This window comes from Colias philodice, chromosome 26 (genome assembly GCF_061535455.1).
Source record: "Colias philodice isolate Cphi_HAF_F1 chromosome 26, ilColPhil1 Martin Lab GWU primary, whole genome shotgun sequence".
Lineage (NCBI taxonomy): Eukaryota > Metazoa > Arthropoda > Insecta > Lepidoptera > Pieridae > Colias > Colias philodice.
Window position 1 is genome coordinate 4,544,167 of NC_143111.1, and position 23,950 is coordinate 4,568,116.

A 23,950-nucleotide genomic window follows, 5' to 3' on the forward strand; every position below is an offset into this window, starting at 1 on the left:
CGAATGAGGACGATGACGCGCTGGCATTGCTAGGCCTTGCTTTAATTTTGAAGATAAAAGAAACAAAAACAGTGAAAAGGAAGCGAAAAAAGTAATGTAAGCATTGGTTATTGAAAAGGAAAACATATAGTCATGTTAATTTATTGAATGAATTAAAATTTGAACCAGAAGATTTTAAAAACTATCTCCGAATGGACGAGAAAACATACCTTAAATTACTTGAAATGGTTACTCCTATGATAAAAAAAGAAGACACAGTTATGAGAAATAGTATTTCTGCGCACGAAAGATTATCAGTTACATTGAGATTTCTCGCAACTGGCAGAAGTTATGAGGACCTAAAATTTTCAGCAATTATTTCGCCTCAGGCGCTTGGAAAAATTATTCCTGAAACATGTGAGGCCTTGTACAAAGTTCTTAGAAGAAATTATTTGAAGGTAAGTAATTAAAACACTGTTATATTACAGACAATTTTTATTGAAAAAAATACCAATTATTCATTATCAACAATGAAATTATTAAGGAATACCGCTGCTGAATCTGGAATCGATAAAACTACCTCTGTTTCACCGGGCTGATTTCCCAGAATTGTATGAGTTCGCATTTCTGTAGAGTAGTGATTGCCTTGGGAATTGTTGAGTAGATAGCTAGTTTGAAATGATTGAGAAAGATGCTCTGGATTTTGACTGGTGGGAAATGGAGAGCAGGGTGGGGTAGGACTTCCGGAAGAAACAAAACTTAAAGGGGTATATGCCCTATTGGAAGTAGGAGAGGATTGATATACATGTTGTCGCTATTGCTGAGCAGGAACATAGCTTCGTTGATTTTGTTTCAAAATATCTCTCATGTTAATATAGGCGTGCTCGGGAGTGAGGTGTCCTATTTCGGCTTCAAAAAGTAAATCATTAATAAGTTTTTCTGCGACTATTAATTGTTTCGCATCTAAAGCCTTCAATTTCATCGCCACATTTTTGCCAATAACATCGCACCTATCTTCTGTTACAATTGGGCGAGGGCGCTTAAAGTGATCTCGAACCGATTCCAATACTTCACTTGCTATGCTTTCATCTTTTCTTTTTGTTTTACAAGGTTTTGGTGGGCGAGATGAATTATTATTTGACGATGTCGATTGGGCCTCGTTGTTGTCGGTAGATACTCTGTTGGATGAATATTCTTCATCGGCATTTGAAGAATCTTCAGTGTTGTCTCTCTGAAAACAAATAATTTTGATACATGATTGTGTCCCGCCGCTATAGATATTTCACATCAAAAATAGCTACTTATTGTCTAAATGATAAATCTGTTATTTTTATTTTACAGTTTCCTTCATCTGAAGAAGAGTGGAAAGAAATTGCAAAGATGTATGAAGAACGATGGAACTTTCCTCATTGTCTTGGTGCAATAGATGGAAAGCACATAGCGATTGTTCCACCGGCTAATAGTGGATCGTATTTTTATAATTATAAAGGGCAACATAGTGTGGTTCTTATGGCAATTGTTAATGCAAAATACCAATTTGTGTACATAGATATTGGCATGAATGTTAGAATATCCGATGGAGGGGTTCTACAAAACACAAAATTTTTTGAAAAATTAGAAAATAATGATTTACATATTCCAAGCAGTGAATTGTTAACAGGAAGTAACCGAAATTTACCATATGTATTTGTGGCAGATGACGCTTTCCCATTACGCCCCGATATGATAAAACCGTTTCGGCAGGCAGATTTAACATCGCGAGAAAGAAAAATCCTGAATTACAGATTGTCTCGCGCGAGGCGCACTGTTGAAAATGCTTTCGGGATAATGGCATCACGATTTTGGATATTTTATACTCATATAAATTTAAAACCCGAAAATATCGATAAAGTAGTGAAAGCATCTTGTGTATTACATAACTTTTTAATTGAACACTCAAAAAAGTCTTATGCACCTCAAAAATGTTTTTATCGAGAAAACTCTGAAAACGGGACTATAATTTCTGAAGGATACAATACACAAAATAGTACCATGGAAAACTGTGTGCGTCAGGATTGCTCCGCCAAGTTATCAAATCAGAAAATGGTTTCAGCCAAAAATTTGTCAATATTTGTCAAAATCGAAAGAAACAAACCCCGTATTTGTCAAAGCAGAAATAAAGAAGTTATAAGCGTTTTAAGTTGGCCGCGTCCTGACGTCAAGGACTGCGCGGCCACGGAGATCTCAGCAACTACTTGGGATAGAGAAATAATTCCTTTTGTCAACTCAAGTCTGTATTTGTCAAGATTTGTCGAAAAATGAATCAAAGCTCTATATCAATATTATAATTAAATATTCGCCTTGAAAGTCATGGCCGCGCAGTCCTTGATTTGCTATTTTGTTTTTAGTATTTTTTTTATTAAAATTGAAGACTTCATATAGTATAGGAGTTAAAAGGAGAAAGGTCTTAATTTGTCGAAACTGACAAAAGCTTTAAAATACGACTAAAGTGTAATTAAACAGACGAAATCAATTTAAAACACAAAACTCGTGGCCGCGCAGTCCTGACGTTACTTTAAACCATGATATCTCAATAACTATAGTAGATAGGATTTTGCTGTAGACGTCCATATAATCCTTATATTAACCCCATTAAAATGACATATCCTTTTACCCTCAACACTGTTTGGGACGCGAGTAATCTCAAGAATTATGTTACCCCATACAATGTTCTAGTAGAGTGACCATAATGTCGATTTGTTTTTAATCTTTGTCAAACTGGCTATGACAGCACAGTTCAAGGGCATTCTGTTCTGTTAGTCAAAAACTTAAATAAAATACTAAATAAGACGAAATAAAAAACTTGTTTAATATTTGAATATTTTTATTCATTGCACAAATATAAAGATTTCAAAAATCAACAAAATCATTATTCTTCAACTTTAAATGTTTTTCATCGGCTCTTACACCTCTACTAAAACATAAGTTTAAAAAATGGATATATACACAATCGTTTGTACTCTCTTCTAATTTACTCTTGTTATCGTCGTAACAAAGCATTCCGCTATTTCTTATAATATGACACTTATAATGCCCTATTGTTCCAAGTATTGGAGGAACATATTCTACGGCACCTAATAATTTATAAATGTTTTGTTTAATTATTATACTTTTAGGTACCTCATGTAAAAACACCATTTGCGTGCCATTTAAATCGAATGTAACAATTTTTGACAAGGTATAATGAAATAGAACTACTTCATTGCATTTTCTGCATTGCTTGTTTTCACAATCATGAATAATAATAGAATCTTCCAAGTTACTGATGGTGAAAATATTAATTATATCTAAATTTAACGGTATAAACACATGTTTTCTTCTTGATGGGGTAGAATTTATGCATGCACTATTTGAACAGTTACTTACAGAAGAAGCACTAAAAATAATATCATTTAAGACGTGCTCATAAATAAATGCAGCGTTACATTCACAATCATAATGATTGTTTTTGAAATGTATCGAAGCAATTCTTATTCTTAATTTGTTTGCTTCTTCACTGTTATTATCAGAGTTACAGAGGATTTGTAAAAACGCTGTTATATCCCTATTTTTGCAATTATTGTCAAATAAATCGCGTATGCATGAATACTCTTTAAATCCGTGGGCCAATAAAAAAAATACGGAATCAAATGCACAAGTGTTTGTTAATTTAATATTTTTTTCAGATATATCTTGTACAGTAAAATTACTATTTTTTAAAAACATTATATTTACAGGTTTATTTGCAGAATCATCTTTAGGAACACCTTCGCCTCTCCAGTTTTCAACTTACGTAGGAATTACTGAGAATACCGAATCATTTAAAAACGTTTTGGTTACACTAGGTTTTTCTTTTTTGCAGCATTTGTTTTCAAATGGTAACATTTTTCGCTTCCTAGTCTTACCTCGTTTTCTTTTAATACATTTTTCGCTTCCTAGTCTTACCTCGTTTTCTTTTAATGTTTTTCTCCTTTTTGTCTACAATGTCGGCGAAATTATTTAAACAATTTAAAGCAATTTTTATTTTACCTAATAAATAATCATAATGCATATTTAAATATTCATCAATGTTATATTTCTTCGACCTTGTTGTGAATAACAAATTTTTCATAGTTTTAAAATAGCTCTCTATAGCTGAAGATGTTGGTACTTTGTTTTGTGATTTATATAATGGGCACATAATATTACTCCAGAGGGGTAACTTTAGGAGTAACCGTTTGAGCATTGTTATTAAATGAGGCATGTAGAAAGAGTTTTGTGATTCTGACGAACTTTTTGTTTTATCTAGGCTTTTTTCCCTCTCAACAATTTCATCAAACCATGAGAGCAAACCGTCATCATCGTCGAGGATTATGTTTTCGTGAATATTTTCCTTCTCATCGGTGTCTTCATTAGGTTCCGTATATGTAGTATTACCTAAGGTGCAACTTATTTTCTGAATATAAACAGAAACAGGGCTTTCTGGGTTATCGTATTCGGTTAGACATAGTCTTACAACATCAGTAATAAGAGTTTTAATTTGCTGAAACGATTCACATTCTTTCATATACAAAATGCAACGAACGTATAACATTTTAACATTTATATCCCTATTTTCAAAGCAACGTAAATTATAAATTGTTTTGATAAAATGACTTGTATCTAGCCTCATAAATACTTCAGGTAATGCATAATTGCGGCCACTTAAGACTCAAACAGATCGTTTAACATAATCTTTTATACTGCTAAACGTAGTAAATGCTGAAACATTAGCTGCAATTAATGCTGATGAGTCATCGGTAATAATTTCATGTGGCGGGCTCCTTACTTGAATTAACCATTTTTTTAACCACGCTGCAATTGAATCTTTATTGTGAGAATCGGTAACCATTTGAAAAATTGGAGTAGATTTAATTGAATCCGAAGCAATCATGCCAATATATACAAATAGTCGTTTTGTTAGTGTAGTTCCATCGGGAAGCTTTATAGCCTGAAAAAAAGATCCAGTTGCATCTACAGTAATGGTCACTTTAGAAAAACTATTACAATAGTTAGTATAGTACTCTATTTGCTGATCAGACCAATAATATAAATGAAAACACGGTATCAATAGTACGGGAGCCAGGAACAGATTTTATGACCAAGTTCCTCTCAAGCGGTAATTAGTAAAATGCATCAAAGTATAGCCAGCTGACCTATATATTTATCCACAGTTACATATAAGCTATCATCAGGTAAATTTTTGTTTGAGAGGAAATCACGGAAAATAAATTTTTCTTTAAATTTAACTTTCATGTTCGAGACACCAGCTGACGTATAATACACCATGTTGTAACCAGCTGATTATTTTTTTTCGTTGAGATATTGGGTTAGCTACAATTTGACAAATTTTTAGCTGAGAGGAAATGAATGAATGAATGTATTTTTTTTCCTACGTGCGTGGGAGGCTACAACCGCTCACCCCCCCAACCGAGCGCCAGCTGACGTTCACGAGGCTTTATAATACTATACTCTGATGCTTCTGACGAATTATCTCTTGAGAGGAAATAATGAACCCAATTTGCACCTGGCTCCCTAACCACAATGTCACTTCACGGATAAAGTTCTGTACCTCTTGAGTCATCATGAGTATACTTAAAATTGGGTGAGCATGAAGTCTCTTGCTTTGTCGTTTCTCATACTTGATCTGGCGGAGAGCTGCTAAACTTGGCAGCACTGGTGGGCAAACTTGATTTGGGTCTTTAATTAATTTGGCCGCAAGTTCTTTTTGTACGACTACGGCAGGCTTATACTGTAGAATTTTTGCTAATTTACCTCTTTTGTATGGAGTTAATTTTGATTTTTTTTTAGGATTGTGTGGTACATTCTCTTCCTTACAAGTAAGTATATCGCATGTAAATCTTACAGTTTTTTCAGAAATTGCTTCGGTTTTTATTATTGTTTCTCTTTGACATTGTGAGCACTTTCCAAATAACGAAATGTTATTTTCACCGTCAACTTTCTTATTTTTAAAGTTCCAAGTACATGGTAGCTTAGATAACTCCCAGAGCTTTTCTCTCAAAAAAGTCGCCCACTTAAACTTTGGCAGACTCCTGTATTTTTGGTGTGTCGATGAGGTCCTTATATCTCTTCTAGCATAATGTACCATCACGGGTTGAATTTTTTTCCATTCATGCTCGTCCATTGTAAAACTAAATGTTTTCACCTTGTCTTGATATGTCAGCGATAATGAAGCCACACTATGACGCGACGGTGAAGAAGATGAACTACTCTGAACTCGGGGTGAATAAAGGTTATCATCTTCATCATTTTGAAAATACTCGTCGTAGTGCCTTTTCAATGCTTTGTAGATTGCATAAGGAGCTATCGTATTATCTAACTCATTAGATATTGTTTTAAATACTGGATCATTATATTTAATACTGCGATTTCTGCATACATCTCCGTACTTAAGAAATATTTTTTTTAATTTTTCACTATTGACTTTTCCTTTGCGACCCGCTTTTATCTGAAAATTAAATTAAAAAGTATATTTTTAAATACCTATCTATTTATTTATAACTGCTTTTTAATAATTTGAGATTACCAGGAGTTAAAAGTTGCGTCTGGTTTAGGCAAAACCTTAAACGCTCTATTTAGTTTTTAAATAGAGAGCCTGGGAAAGGTTTACCTTACCCAGGCTTTATTTATTATTATTAATTATATAAAACACAATAAATTCCATCCTTGTTCATTAAGGCCTAATTTGTTAGGACTTTATTCCGATCTACTTTTTAACTAGGTACCTATGTAAAAGTACTGACTACAGCAAAACTGGTAAAAGTTTTAACATGGTATGGTGGTAGATAACACAAAATAAATATCGTTAACAAATTTAATTCAAAAATAAATAACTCACCATATTGATTAATATCACGTAATTATTTATATCACGTTTAAGTAAATATACACTAAGTCTCTCACTGAATACACACTTATGTCCTTTTTATCGGAATATCACTGTCGGATCCACAACGTACAGCAGTAACAGTCCGTTGAGATATAATACTGGTATCGTGACGATTCGACGCGAGCGCGGTGGTCCGCTGACCAGCAGTTGTGCGAATGAAAAGCAATATTAGAAAGAGAGCGCAATAGGCAAACTCGCGTCGATGCTCCTGTAGTGCGGCCGAAGAGACCAACTTAGAATAATGTTAAAATAGTAATTTTACTGATTTATCTGTAAAAAATATTAAAACATTTAAAGTTGAAGAATAATGATTTTGTTGATTTTTGAAATCTTTATATTTGTGCAATGAATAAAAATATTCAAATATTAAACAAGTTTTTTATTTCGTCTTATTTAGTATTTTATTTAAGTTTTTGACTAACAGAACAGAATGCCCTTGAACTGTGCTGTCATAGCCAGTTTGACAAAGATTAAAAACAAATCGAAATTATGGTCACTCTACTAGAACATTGTATGGGGTAACATAATTCTTGAGATTACTCGCGTCCCAAACAGTGTTGAGGGTAAAAGGATATGTCATTTTAATGGGGTTAATATAAGGATTATATGGACGTCTACAGCAAAATCCTATCTACTATAGTTATTGAGATATCATGGTTTAAAGTAACGTCAGGACTGCGCGGCCACGAGTTTTGTGTTTTAAATTGATTTCGTCTGTTTAATTACACTTTAGTCGTATTTTAAAGCTTTTGTCAGTTTCGACAAATTAAGACCTTTCTCCTTTTAACTCCTATACTATATGAAGTCTTCAATTTTAATAAAAAAAATACTAAAAACAAAATAGCAAATCAAGGACTGCGCGGCCATGACTTTCAAGGCGAATATTTAATTATAATATTGATATAGAGCTTTGATTCATTTTTCGACAAATCTTGACAAATACAGACTTGAGTTGACAAAAGGAATTATTTCTCTATCCCAAGTAGTTGCTGAGATCTCCGTGGCCGCGCAGTCCTTGACGTCAGGATTGCGCGGCCAACTTAAAACGCTTATAACTTCTTTATTTCTGCTTTGACAAATACGGGGTTTGTTTCTTTCGATTTTGACAAATATTGACAAATTTTTGGCTGAAACCATTTTCTGATTTGATAACTTGGCGGAGCAATCCTGACGCACACGGAAAACTTGGAAAGAAGAAACCCATTATTTCAATCAGGAGGGAAGGGTACTATGGCAAAATGATCATGTAAATTAATAAATAAATCGGATCGTTAAAAATGTATATCCGCGGATACGGACACGGATCTTTATTTTCGATGATACGGATATCCGGAACATCACTAATTGTTATATTATAAGCTTTGGTGAAATTTAGAATGACGGTAAATACAAAATAATTAAATGTGTTCTACGAGTATGTATTCAACTTAATAAAAATGTATATTACGAAGTATGAAATATTTTACTTACCTCACAACTATTTTCGTCATCACTATCTAAGTTGGATGAAGATTCCCTTGGAGTGCATTGATCATGAATGAAATTGAACAAATCGTAGTACCACAGTTTTATACAGTACACATCATCAGCAGATGCCCCAGACTTTAAAGATTGATCATATTTCTTCTTTTCCTTCCTAACATTGCTTCTTAAATTATTGATCTTTTTCACAACTACTTCTTTGTTCGCATCTGGCTCAATTTCTCTCAATTTTTCTATGAGTAATTTATAAGCAGCTTCTTTTTTGTCTCGATTATGGTAATCTTTGTTTTTAATTTGCCAAAGACATGGATGACTTCTATAAATTTCGATAAAATCTTCAAGGATTTTTTTGGTTGAATTTGGTGGCGCCATTTTCAATCGCTGTATTACGTGGTATTCGATGCGAGCGACGAGACAACCGTCCGAAAGAAACACTATAAAACAACTGACGCGATCTGCGTAGGCGACCGGAGTACACGCACACACGCACAGGTACACCATACGAGGAGTGTCTTTTCAAAAGGGGATATGTACATTCTATCTTATTTTTCACAAAATGAGAAAAATTTATATGGGAAATATTTATAGACCTACCGAAAAGCATTATTTCTGTTATGAAACTATTTCATTACAGTGTTCTAACTACACATTTTGCCAAAAAATATGACTTGTTAATTTAAAGCTACAGAGTTCAGAAAAATCATAATATCCTCTTTTGACACGGATCTTTTATAATATCCCCCTTTGTTTTGTACTTATTGTAAATATCCCCTTTAGTTGTGTACTATTTTGTAAATATCCTCTTTTGTATTGTACATCTTAAGATTTTAAATTATAATAAAACACAGAATATTCTTATTATTTAATAATAATGACCAAAATTAAAGACATACTTATTAATTCTACTAAAAAGAATAATAGTTCAAATCCTGATTTGTCCAATATCAGGTGTCAAACAATCACACATAGATTCCATTTCGGTATTCTGTTCTTCTTCAGGGCTGCAGTTTGATTCATCAATAATTAATTCTTTATACCACTTCAGTTCATCTAAATTATACCACTCTTCGCCAAACTGTTTCTTGAGCAAATTTGAAATATCTTTCTTCTTGCATTCTTTTAGTGGACGTTGTACTACATCTAAATCATGTAAAGACAAAGGAGATCGCTTGCCCTTTTTGAGTAATGACATTGATTTTTCTGCACCTGTTTGGAATCTGTAGTTTTCATAGACCTTCAATTCAACAGTGGCTGAACCACGAACCCGTTTCTTATAGAAAAAAATTCTCTTCAAGGACTGTATACCATCCAGTTTCCTGTACTGCTCTTCCAAGCTTTTTATATCCTTAAGAATCCAGTCTTCTAGTACTTTTAGCTGACCATATTTCTTGAAAACATCATAATATTCTTCTTTGTTGGTTATCACGGGTTTCTTTCTTATTTCTTTCTCCAGCCGACCAAAGACTCGGTCAGCTGGGAGAAAACTATGTCCCCTCACTGGGAATATTAGTGTTATGTCTTTAAGATGTGGTGGGGAGTCATTTAAAAGGTAGAAAAGCAGCATGTGTATGATGTGGCTGTTTTTGTTCTGCCCACCACACCCGTCGCAGAATAATCTCAGATGGTGAAGCTCCTCATCAAGGGTCAATCCTTTTAAGTAGTTATAAACTGCAGACCCTACTTCAGTAGAACCTCTTGCTGACTGTGATTCATCCCAAGTATAGAATATTGGGTTTCTAGAATCTAAGGGAACAATACAGAAGTTATACAGGCTGAGCTGTCTGGCGTAGAAAGCATCCTGAATAGGAGTTCGTGGTAAACTTTGCACCTGTTGTAAATCGAAACATGCAGATATACTATTGGGCTCATTTTTTTTCAAATGTGCATAAAATGCATTGGCTCGCAGTTTATGTACTCTCAATTCTGTCATATATAATTGTTTCTTTTCGTTATCTTTTTCTTGTTTTATTTTATTTTTCCATAACACACACACGTTACAAGCATCAGTGGCTGGAGAGGAAAACCCAATATTGAATTCTCCTATAAAAATCTTGTAAAACATAGTTTTTTTCACTTTCAAATCATCTGACACAGATTCATTATAAATTTTCAACAATTTTCTTGCACTTAAGTCACATGACAAGTAGATTCTCTTGGACTTTTCTCTTCCGTAATGGCTTTCCTGTGCTGGTAGCTTATTTAAAAAGTTACGAAGACTCTGTTTTTTAGCTTCATTACGATTTCCATATTTATTACCACCACGGTTTTCTTTAGGCGTTTGTCCATTGTATAGTGTTTTGCTTAGATTTTCCACTCTTCTTTTTGTTATTCCAAAAGCACTCAAAAAGAAGTTCTTGCACACTTTAACCACGCGTTTGCTTTTGGAAAACAAATGGTAGGAACAACTGATTTGTCTGCACCTTTTCTTTACATTTTCTTGAGGTATATAGTTACCTTTATAAACGGCTGTTAATTCATGGGGAAATTAAACATTTAAATAATTATGGGAACTGTATCTCATTGGATGATATTAGTATTTTAAATGTTAGCAATAACAATTATACCAACAAGATAAACGCCACTAGTTTGTTAATCTATGACGACGATGACGATGACGAGATTTTACCAATGGACCTTCCAGAAAGTCATGATTATTTATTAGATGACAAACTTACTGAATTTTCACAAGAAGTGACCATTTATATTGCTGGTTTCATAGTAAAAAAGTTGAAAAAGCAAATTAAATGCTATGATTGTATTCTAGCTCTTCAGTCCACTGAAAAGTTATCTAGATTAATTGCATTGAAGGATGTTGGTGGGCTGAACTATCCCTCAACAGATACAGTTAATATTTGTGTGTACTCGGAAAAGTAATGAGATTATTTTTGAATTCCCACGAGCCTAGCTTCATTAATGAGAAAACGATGCCAAAATTAGTTTTAAGCGTTTTTAAACATTCTGCCACCAGAGACACTTTTTCCACATTAAAAAATCATATACATGACCAAAATCCCTTTGACAACCACTTATCTTTACTGATAAAGTCAATAGCTTTGAGATATTTTCAAATAAGAATTAATCATGTACTAAAAACAACTTCAAAAAATGATTTATCAATTAGAAAAAAATATACCAAATTAATCTTGTTCAAAGGTCATTGATTTAAATAATATGTTTAATAAGTTTTTTTTTTTCTTTTTGCATGATGCCTCGAATTATTTCTTAATACTATTAGATGTAAATGTATTATTTATTACTATTACATTTATACCAATAATAGTTTTATAATTAAAGAATATATAAATATATGGTTTCCATTTTTGCTAAAAGTGGTCCCCTTTTGCGAAAATGGATCAAAATCACTAAAGTTTTCATTCTAATTATATGTATCTGAATTTATATATCTAATATATTTATATATCTAATTTGGAATATCCATTAAGGGATAATAGCGCTATGCATATATAGTTTTTTATTGTGAGATTGAGTAATTATATTTTATATATTTATAGGAAGTTACTAAGGAGTCTGCTGATGATACATTGAAATTGAATGAAAATGATGAAAGCACTGCACATGCAAAGGTAATCATATTATATAATAATTTGTATAATATTTTTATCAGTTATGTTATACAAAAATATCAGTATTATAAATAAAAGGAGAATGACCAAAAATGTATGGAGCTTGGTCCAAATGTCCACCACTAACGAGACCTATGTAATAAAATAGTCTACTAAATACTGATTCATTATAACCAGACCGCAATCAAAAATATGCTGTCGGTAAAAAGTTATGACTGAGTGAAAAGTCATATTTTTTTACCTTTTTATGCGAAAAATATCGTAAAAATCATTCTGTCCATTGAACATTTTGAACTAATCTACACATGTCGTGTCATACCGCTTGGTGTCCCATGTTAGGTTCTCGCTGAAATAGACTTTGTTCAAAGGCCCGGAAGAAATAAAACGCAAGAATGCTTAGCAACACAATAGTTTTATTCGTGTCTAATTAAAACACATTATTAAAAATTAACATTATATATCTCAATTCTCAACCATCATCAACAATAATATTGTCTAGATTCGCAGCTGGAAGTTCAGCCAAAAGTTCTTGAATATGCTCAGCGGTTCCCGGGTAGTTATCCAGAAACTGTTCAATTAACTGATAATTCCTTCTTCGTAACAATGAATGATTGCAACAAACACAGTTTCTTCTTTCCACTTGCATTATCACAAAAAAACAATCAGCAAAAACAGAAAGTCCGAAGTGATATAGCCTAGGTCGCAAGTAAAGAATCAGAAAAAGTCCAGTAAACGATAGCTAAATTCGCAATGAATTAAACATAAGAATTCGCACAGTACGTAAAGAAAGCAAGCAGACGAATGACGAATACACGGTGTTGTGGGTACAAATATTAATATTTTTCATATGGTCGTAACTTTTTACTGACAGCTTATTTTTTTTTGTGCTAAACTGAAAGTTACTCTATATTTAGTGGACTATAAGTCAACATAGGTCTCGTTAGTGGTGGACCACTTTTGGTCATTCTCCTTTATATTATTTTAAAATAATTATTATTTTTTTATTTTTAGCCCGAATTGCCAAATTTCTCCACTGAATTGCCACGAATAACAAAACCTACACATCATATTTTCAAAGCTAAACCAAAAAAAACGTAAGTATGTAATGTTGAAAATAGAATTTCATGAAATTTCCTGTGCTTATTGTTCAGCTGTGATTTATGTGAAATAATGTTTAATGTTTATGTTATTTTTACAGTGGGAAATCAAATTCCAATTACGAGCATCAATTATTCCTCCTTGCAAAAAAAGCAGGGAGGAATTAATGAAGCAACAACAAGAGTTGCATCTAATTAGAATAAAACAAGAGGGGGAGCTTACCTATTAAGAATAGAACAAGAGAGAAAGAAGCTCCAAATACTTGCATTAGAGGAGGAATATTTAAAAAAGAAAATAAATTTTGAAAAATAATAAAATATGGTTTTTATTGATTAAAATAAGTTTCAATTTAAATGGCCCTGTTTATATTTTCGTCTTCATCTTCTATATTATCAGGGACAGTTGGATAGATTAATAATTGATTTTCAAGGCCTGAAGGATCTAGAAAAATACAAAATAAAATATTAAAATATGCTTATTTTTATGTATACTTTGTTTACATATTAGTTTGCACAAATACCTTGATTTAAAATAGACTCATTAAAGAGTATTGCTAAATTGTGCAAAACTGCACAAGCAACAATAGTGGTCTTGATCACTTGCAGAGACCCTCGCATTGTTTCGTTGAGTATGCGGAATCTTTGTTTCCACACCCCAAAGCAACGCTCTACAGTATTCCTCGTTCGTATGTGACTCAGGTTGTACCTTTCTTCTGCCTGTGTCCTTGGTCTTAATATTGGTGTTAGAAGATGCGAAGTACAAGGATAGATACCCGCTATCTCCAATCAGCTTCCCATGAAATTCATTCTCCTCAAACCTCCGCTTTATTGAGCTTTCTCTATATATGCGGGAATCATGTGTACTTCCTCTCCAGTGACACACAATATCGCAGATTTTAAAGTCAGAGTCACATACTACCTGTAATTATTGTCAATATTATTATAAATTAGAAACACATAATAGCACACTTAACAATGAAAATTTATTACTTTAAATACACTATGATCAAACTAAAATGTTATTGTACAATGTTCATACTTGAGTGTTAATGGAGTAATGGCCCTTCCTATTAACATAGTACTGTCCAGCCTCTCCACTCACTTTGCGTATCTTAATATGAGTGCAATCTATTGCACCAATGATACGCTTCATCCCGCATATGGCCTCAAATTTCCTAATTGCTTTGGCTTCCTCGGTTGAGTTCAACGGCATATTAATATAACGCGAACTTTTAGAAGCTAACGCAATAGCAACATTTCGGGACAAACGGGAAAGTGTCTGTTGACTCATTCCGTGAATGTCAACACAATCTTCTTGGATCTGTAATGTAATAGATCGTTATACAGGCTTTTCTATTGTATATATCCAAAACTATAGAACAAAAGTCACATCTACCTCATGCCGGCCCCAATATCGAATAACTGCCATCACTTGCAGTTCCACTGGAATACCGCCCCCTCGAGTGTCCACGCGAAGGTCATCCCGAATCAAATTAATGATTTGTTGCATGTTATTCTTTCCGAATCTATACCTCGACCGGAATTCCTCTTCGTCGAGGTCCAAAGGATTCACCCTCTGTTTATAATTTTTTCTTTGTCGTCTACGAATATTAAAATAACGAATCTCCTGCACATCATTGGTAAAATCGTCGATCAAGGTATCATTTATATCCATTTTATTGCAAAAATAATAAAAAACACAAATATAACTTTATTCTTTGCAACTATTGACAACAGCTGTTTGACAATAATATCCGCCATGATGTCTCTCAAATAGATAAAGCAGGGTCGGACGTTTCTTAAATTTTGACATTATATAACTGTTACTTATACACCTCTCAACACTGAATTGGGTTTATAAGTGAAAAAAACGTTGATCAACAGCTAAGAGGGGCTCTTAAATTTGAGAGACGTTTATAAGTAAGGCTGTTAGTATGAAATATGACTATTTCAAACATGTATGGGAGCGTTTCATGTAACATTTTTGTGTATTTCTCGTTTTATTTTAAGAAAGTTATTGTCCTTTTACTCATTAGGCTAAGTACTTTTAATATCAGCTTAAAGTTTTTTTTTTTTTATACATCTGCAATAGTTACGGAATAATCGCCTGTGCACACAACGATTACACCCTGTATACTAGGGTGGGTCGAAAAATATTTTTTCCGAATTTCGATTTGTAATAGTGCGCAAAAGATGACCTGGGTAAAGACTTAAAAAGTTGTATATTTATTAATATTAATTACCCGCGCATGACGTTTAAAAATTCGAAAAAATTGTTAAAATCGGATTTATTTTATCAGAGTTTATTGTATGAACTACATGGTTTATAATGATAGTACATTCTTATATTCAGAGATAAACGTAATATAAACAATAATCAGCCTAAACTATTAGAGTAATCGTCCGTACAATGCGGGGGAAGGAGCGGGGAAAGAGGACGTAAACTGTCGATCACGCGTCATTGTCTCAGTGCGTCTAATTAGTTCCGGGTGAAAGATCGCACGCATTCATCTACATTTTTCGCTATTTTAAGTAGTTTTTGTTAGTTTTGTGACGTTGTGCATCATGGAGATTTCAAATAACACCCGAAAATCCACAAGTTGTCCCATTTTTGGTGCTCCGGAAGATATTAACGAAAATCAACTACCCACTTACAAACAAGTTATGAAATATTATAATTTAGTAAGACATCAGCTTAAACTTGAGAACAATTCCAAAAAGGAGCCATCTATTAATGAGATATCTAAATAGTGTCATCTAAAGTTGAATGTTTGAGGAGAAAAGCGTCTATTCCTACTGTGTCTCATAATCGTGTGATGCAATTGATTAAAAGTTACCACGCAAAGTGTAAAAATTTATTAAAATCATTGAAGCGTTTATCAGAAGGAAAGATTCAAGATTTTCATAGAAATTCGGAAAAACTGTTTGATTTGAGTTCATGTAAGTGTAAAGATTTAGAGTTATGCAAATGTTCCAAGGACCAAAAGATTCCTAAGGAAGAACGAGCTTTTTTAATAGATGAGAGAACGGAGAGAAAAATGATTATGGGAACTGTTGATTTATTGACAAGTAAGAGGAAGAGAAAACTGAGTGATAGAAAAATCAAGCTTAAAACCTATTACGATTCTAGCGTTTGTGAACCAGGTCCTTCTCACGAAAATCCTAATACCTTAATAACGTCTGAAAGTAGCGATGAAAAACAATCTGTGCCCTCAAGTCCATTAAAACCAGTATCAAAAAAACGTACAATAGCATCTCTGAAGAATTTGTCAACTATCTGTGACCGATACGGGATATCCGACAGAGCAGCCGCTGCTGTCGCTTCTGCTGTTTTGCAAGATGCGAAAATTAATAACGAAGTAATCGATAAGTCAAAATTGCGGCGAGCGAGACAAAAATTACGAAAAGAAACATTATCTCAAGGCCATTTAGACACTATACCTGCCTTATTTTTTGATGGACGAAAAGATAAAACCCTGAAAATTGTTATGAAAGGGGGCAAAAAATACCGCTTGACATCCGTGGAAGAACACATTTCAATAATTAAAGAACCAGGATCGGTTTATGTCGGGTATGCCGTTCCAAGCCATGGAACTGCAAAAGGGTTAGAGTCAACTATCTTTCAAACAGTAACAGGTCAATTGAATATGTCTCTAGAGGATACTCTTGCCATAGGTTGTGATGGGACGGTAACCAATACGGGCAAATACGGCGGAGTCATACGGCTTTTAGAAAAGCGTTTACAACGACCACTTCAATGGATCATATGCCTTTTACACTTAAATGAACTGCCCTTGAGACATTTATTTGCAAAACTTGATGGCACCACAACAGGACCTAATACTTATTCAGGTGCTATCGGAAAGTTATTAGATGATTGTGAGAAGCGACCTGTTATCGTGTTTGAAAGGATAGAAGGCATGTTACCAGACATTTCAAATGTAAAAGACCTCAGTTCTGATCAACGTTACCTTTATGATATCACATCTGCCGTCATAAGTGGTAAGTGCTCTCCCGATTTGTCTAATCGCTCTCCGGGAAAAATGTCACATGCCAGGTGGCTAATAAAGGCTAACAGGATTTTGCGCTTATATGTGGCTACTGAGATACCAACAAACGAACTGAAACAACTAGCTGTTTTTGTAGTGAAAGTATATTCTCCTATTTGGTTTGAAATCAAATTAAATCCGACGTGTAAAGATGGAGCAAGGCACTTTTGGAAGTTGGTTTATTATTCTAGATATCTTTCGCAAGAATTGCAGAGTGTTGTTGATCCTGTACTAAGGCGAAATGCTTTTTTTGCGCACCCAGAGAACTTGCTCCTGTCTATGTTATCTGATGAACAAAAACATGTAAGAGAACTTGCCGCTAGACGCATTTTAAAGGCGAGGAAACCATCAGAACCCCGTCAGCTTCGAGTTTTTGAAGTGCCAAAGATAAATTTAAACGCTTCGACATACATCGATTTGATAGACTGGCAGCAATCTTACTCGCAACCACCTATACTGACCAATGTCCCGGATGAGACTCTTCATTCCCTAGTTGAGTCAGGTGGTGATGATGAAGTCCTTTTCCTGCGGCTACCATGTCATACTCAAGCTGTGGAGCGAGCTGTTAAAACAGTGACCGAGGCATCTATGCAGCTTTGCCATAAAAAAGCAAGAGAAGCTTTAATTAAAAATAAAATTAGATCACGAAAACTTATGCCTAAGTTCGAAAGTAAAAAAGATTTTATCGTGATTTGAACATGTTTTATTATTATTTTGTCGTATTATTTGTTGATTTTTCTTTCTTAATAATAAAAATTAGTCCAAAAGCACTTTATTTTATTGGTTTACTTAGTTGTTTTTCCTATAGGTCACGAGAAATTAATTTTCAAATAAATTACAAAAATATCAAAAATTTCAGTTTTTCAAACTCAATGCGCGGGTAGAAGGGGTTAACCTAGAATTTTTTTTTTCGTTATTTTTCCATTAATGTATGTGGGTCACGTTTTTTTTGCTATTACAAAACTTATTGGACAACTTTATTTTTTTCCATACAAAAGCGACCCACCCTACTGTATACTTGTAAATGTAAATACACTATATAACATATAGTTAAACTTACGACAGAAATTACCCTAAAATGCAGGAAAGTTTATAAAATGGCAACACTCGAAGATAGAGCGAAATGCACTGAGGTGGCCACGCATGTTCAGAATCTAGGTGTAATAGATATATTGTGCTCTCTATTATACGATCTGTCATGTTAAGAACGCTCCGTGTTTTATTTAAAACTAAATCCTAATATTAACTAGCCATCTGCTACTTTACACACAAGTTTTTATCAGGTTATGGGTCCAGTCAAGCCTATCGTTTAGTGTTTTGTTAAATACATATTTTCAAAATTATAGTATAAGTAAAATCTCACGAGTATAACCTCACTTAGCTCGCGAGTGATTTCTTTTTTTTTCAGCTAAGTATTTTCAGATTTATATAAATATTACAAATATGGTTGGAACTAACACTAATGATGTCGATTGAGAAGTTGAGGGGTCGTGACAATTGAGCAAATTGGGGTTTGCAGTTACGGCATACCTCCAACATGAAGATTTGCATATCTGTATTTCGAAAGCACCAGATGCTTCCGATTCCAACGCAATTAAGCAAGACACCAAAGCAAAATCAAAGCTAATATTATTGATCGACCCAATTTTATATGTGCACATACAGATTGCACAAAATGCAAATCAGGTGTGGGACAATTTGACAAAGGCTTTTGAAGACCGAGGACTGACACGGAAAGCTGGCTTATTAATAGAATTGATTAACACTAATTTAGAAAGCAGCTTGTCAGTAGAAGATTATGAAAATAAAATTATCACAGCCGCGCACAAATTAAGGTATGTAAAATTTCATGTAGATGATGAGTAGTTGCGCACATATTAATGCTGGCAGGACTGCCAGATATGTATGCCTGTGATTATGGGCTTAGAAAGTTCCGGTATGAAGATTAGTGCTAAGTAACTTAGTAAAAAATAAATTGGACTTTGAATTGTGGTGTTGAATTACACTGTGAACCTTCTACTAAGGCTAGCAGTATAATCTTACTATGTGATAATCAAAATGCAATTAAAGTTATAGGTAATTCTGCTTATCATTCAGGGAGCAAGCATATTGATGTTCGTCACCACTACATACGGGACAAGGTCAGGTCTGGTGACATCCACATTGAATATATGATGCTTGCCGACTGTCTGACCAAAGCCTTGGCGAAACCAAAGCATCACCAGTTCCTGATCGGCATGGGTCTGCATTCAAGGGAGATGTTGAAATATGAACGCATTTGTTGTTTGTCAATGTCATATTGTGAACGCATCTTTTTAATCTGCAAACTCTCTCTCTATTATACGATCTGTCATGTTAAGAACGCTCCGTGTTTTATTTAAAACTAAATCCTAATATTAACTAGCCATCTGCTATTTTACACACAAGTTTTTATCACCGGCCCCTAAGTTATCATTCATTACTTTAAAAAAAAGTAAATAATTAAAAACATTTAAAATTTCGCGGGTTTATGCGACTATTACTATAGACAAAAGTGCAAGTGCGTTTCGTGTTCAGAGCGCCGCCATTTTGAAGACAGGTGACAGTTCGCTTCGTCATATGTCATATCAAAAAGAATACACGTCTTATAACCTCCGATGAATAAACTTTTTTACTAATTTTCATTTTAGTCAGGAATATTTAACAGATTATAATGAGACATTTACCCCCGTTGCAAGAATAGCTAGTTTCCGATTTATTCTTAGTTTTGCTAATCAGTTTAATTTGCTCATTCATCATATGGACGTTAAAACAAATCATTGTACGGATAAAAGCAGGCGAATAGGTGTTGGTTCGAAAAATTCGAACAATGCCTTGTGGAAAAAGGTTTTCAAAACTCATCAGAAGATAGGTGTATAATTACATGTTAGAGAAGGGCAGTGTGTGTAAAAGTATTTATGTACTATTGTATGTTGAGAATAGTTTTAAAATGTACCTAATGAGCAAATATAAAATGACCGATTTAAAAGAAATTAAATTATTTCTGGACATTAAGATTACAAGATCTAATGATGAAATATTATTAGATCAAAGTGCATAATATATTAAAACAATTTTACATAAGTTTCAAATGCACGAATGTAATCCCATAAATACTCCTATGGAAGTAAAACTTAATTATGATGCCTTAAACGCTGAAGAAAAGTATAATGCACCTTGTCGTAATGTATTGGGCTGTTTAATGTACGTAATGTTATGTACTCGGTCAGATTTAAGCTTGTGTGATAACCCATTGACCACCGTAAGCCCCGATCGGGGCGCGACACAATAGATTTTCTATTGTGTCTGTGATTCCGAGGACTGATGGAATAAAATATACTTAGCAGATATTCTAATAAAAATAATAAAAGAGTTATGGCTGTGTTTAAAGAGGATCCTCTAATCTTATTTATTTATTTATTTATTTGACACTTCATTACACACATTATTTTATAAAATATAAAAGTAAATAATAAATCACAAACTTATCACAACTTATCACAAACTTATCTATATCTTAAGGGTACTATTAATTTAAAATTATGTTATAAACGGTCCGATTAAAAAATATTTTATGTGCATATGTTGACTCTCTCTCTGACTGGGGTGGAAGTGATAGTGGACAGGAAAAGTACAACTGGCTATATTTTTAATTGTTTGATAATTGTACTATAACTTGGTGTACCAAGAAACAAATGTCGGTGGCAGCCTCTTCGACTGAGACTTCGGCTGAGTATATGGCACTGTATGAAGCTGTAAGGAAAGCTCAAATCATTAACAGCTAGTGTTCATATAAACATTGATAAAATATGTGAAGTGAACATGTTATATTCACTTATAATACCACAAGAGCTTCAAAATTATCGGGTATTTTCCGATAGGTTCGTTGCAAACAAATGAAGGAGTCAAGGTTAAAAAATCACGAGCGCGAAGCGCGAGTGATTTTTCCTGAAAAACTTGACGACTTTATTTGTTTGCAGGGAACCTTGAGGGAAATGCCACATAATTTTGAAGCTCGTGTGCTCGTGTGGTATTCGGGAGATTATTTTTCCGTCCCAAATGTCGGCCAATAATTTCACAATTGAATTGAACCTGTCAGTTTGACTTGACGTCAACGACCAGAGAAAATTTTCAAAAAATTATCAGTATAATACCATGTAGGTTGTACCACGTGACGTCGAATGGTGCAATTCTATTGGTCGATATTTGGGTCGGAAAAATAATCATTATTATTTTCATTATGATGCCGTAACCCATAATTGAGCCCCGAACGGCCCGATCGGTCCACGACACAATAGATTTTCTATTGTGTCTATATGAAGATAATAATGGTTGCAAAAGTATTGCAAATAACCCCACCAGTCATAAGAGGTCAAAACATATTGACATAAAATATCATTTTTCAAGGGAAAAGGTTGAACAAAATGTAATAAAATAAAATTACATTCCCACAGGTTTACAGCTAGCAGATGGACTCACAAAGCATGTCGTGGCCTTTCAAACGATGCAATCCAAATTAGGATTGAAATGAATAATTATAAATTGTGAAAATTATTTATTATGTTTGATTGGTATCTACATTTATGAATATTATATATATAGTCTGATTCGGTTTTTCTGGGTTTTCCTAATCCTTGCAACAAATGTTGGACTATTATTATGTTTTCCCAGTGTATACTTGTAAACTGTACTGTACTGTGATAAATGTTAAAAATAAGTAATGACGATTCGAAAGTACTTCTAAAAGAAGTCTTAATTGATAAATGTTTGAGTTTGTAAAGATTGATTTAATGATTAATTTTTGAGGGGGCGTGTTGGAATTATATGCAAAAATTAATTATGAGTATAGTCACTCAATTGATTTTTTGTAAGTATAAAATAACCACCACCCGCAAATATTTGTTCAGTCCTATTTTGATTTGTCAACATTGCACAAGTATATTGCAGCGAAAATAAAGAGTGTTATAGTGAGTGAAGTGTATTATTTTATGCCCTAACCTCCTACAGTTTCATTAACATATTATCAAGTGCAAATCATCAGCTACTATTACAAAAGGCCAGTTTACTATCCTGCCAGGCAATGGTCTTGGTTCTAGAATATTTAATATCTGTTCTTTGAGAGCTTTATAAAGCGAACAGTTTTTGAAAACTCCTCCATCTGATATCCTTCCTTGTACACCACATTGTACACCAACATTGACATATATATGAAGTTATAGTTTGCATCCACTTACGCCATATATTACTATGCTGTACGTCTTTTTATAATTAAAATATTCACTGCCACTTTGTTCTGGCTTTATTATCTGGATATGTTTGCCATCTAAAGATCCAATAAAATGAGGGTAGTTCCATTTCGATTCAAATTCTTTACTTATTGACGTGATAACGTTTTTAAAATCGTTTTAGTCCGGTGACATGTTCAGGAACTTGTGTCACACCAAAACCTTACGAGCGCGATCGCAGGTATAACGAGAGAGAGACGGATCGATCTCCCGTCTCATCTCGGGCGCTGCCACCAATAAGACGTTATCACGTAAACATCTCGCTCGTAAACCTACTTTACAAACAACCAATTTTTAAACATTCTTATGTAGTTTCTGGTATCTGAAAAAGGTTATAACATAAAAGCAAAAATTAAGAATAAATATTTTAAGGAACATAATGAGGAGGAAGAGTCAACCTTTTTGAATTCACTTCCCATTGAAGATCATGATTTAACTAGTGTATCTTGAGCTTCGGATGTGTCGACCAAGAGTTTGAAAAGAGTCAAGCCATCAGTTGATAAGCAAAAAGAAGTTCTATATTGAAGGAGGCTCGTGACAATATCATTAAACCGTTTCATGATATTATTCAGAGAACACAATATCAAAATAAAGGCAAATACGTTGCTTCTGAGCTACGGGGTGTTACCAGCAAAAGGAATATTTTGGAGTTGAAGAAACAAATACAAGATTTAATTTATTTCACTAAACTGATAAAAGTAACTGAGTAAGCCACTGGTTTCGACTGGAGAAAACCAAGACATGGAAGTTGCCGCAAATTTAGTACTGAATTCAGAGACCGAAGAAATAATTGATACGTAGGAGATACGAGACGATTCCGGCAATGTTTAAATTTCATTTAATAAATAGTTTAAATATTGGCCGAACACACATTGGCCTAGTCGGCCAGCGACCCAATGCGCTGGCGGCGAGGGTAACAAACCAGTTCGGTCTTGTCACTCGGCGTATTTTGTTTGTCTTTAAAAAGGCGGTAAATACTTAATCGCTCATAAGTGCAATTCAATCTAAACCACCGATATGGCAAAGCAAACATCCACACCACAATAATCGCACAATAACAAGAAAGTTATGGAGTGAAACAAAAGAACAATTTCCTGGAAGTTAAGGTAAGTTTAATAATATAATATAAGTGGGTACCAAATAGTTATTACATTCTTTGACATTGTTCCCAGAAATAGCTTGTGAATTATATACGAATTTTTGCTCTCCGTGATGGATTATTATTGACTCCCCGGTTTCTGTGACGATTTTCATATGATGGCGGGTTAGATAGAACATGTTGGACATCCAGATCGAGATCGCCGTTTAAATCCATTATAACATTGTGCAGTATACCTACACGTAGCTTTTATTATAGACAAGGCATTTTTCTGTTTGTTTCGATAAGTTTAAGTAGTATTCTCCATTTACATGTTAAATTGCAAAATGCGCATTCGATTGTTTGTCTAGCGATAGACAATCTGATATTAAAACATTTTCTTTCATTATAAAGTACTCGCTCGGGATAAGG

At 33.8% G+C, this 23,950-nt stretch overlaps 2 protein-coding genes and 1 long non-coding RNA gene across 4 annotated transcripts; 1 reads left to right on the forward strand and 2 right to left on the reverse strand.

Annotated features, from left to right (window-relative positions):
• Positions 1–742: 742 nt before the first annotated feature.
• On the reverse strand, positions 743–8,779 carry LOC149476877 (uncharacterized). Its single transcript, XM_089711241.1, has 2 exons — positions 8,396–8,779; positions 743–1,210 (listed from the first exon to the last, which is right to left on the reverse strand). Exons 1-2 carry the CDS (start codon positions 8,777–8,779, stop codon positions 794–796), a joined length of 801 nt encoding a protein of 266 aa, XP_089567367.1. The 3' UTR covers positions 743–793.
• On the forward strand, positions 8,779–13,844 carry LOC149476878 (uncharacterized). 2 transcript variants are annotated; one of them, XR_016317723.1, is made up of 4 exons: positions 8,779–8,899; positions 11,920–11,991; positions 13,003–13,085; positions 13,190–13,844. It is a non-coding gene; the product is annotated as an uncharacterized LOC149476878 (long non-coding RNA). The 2 variants fall into 2 exon arrangements; XR_016317722.1 differs by lacking the exon at positions 8,779–8,899 and having other exon boundaries at positions 11,689–11,991.
• Positions 9,050–10,886, reverse strand: LOC149476879 (uncharacterized; the record flags this gene model as incomplete). The annotated part of the gene is made up of 1 exon (XM_089711587.1): positions 9,050–10,886. A coding segment is annotated over one exon (1,557 nt), but the record flags the coding sequence as incomplete, so codon positions are not given.
• Positions 13,845–23,950: the final 10,106 nt, after the last annotated feature.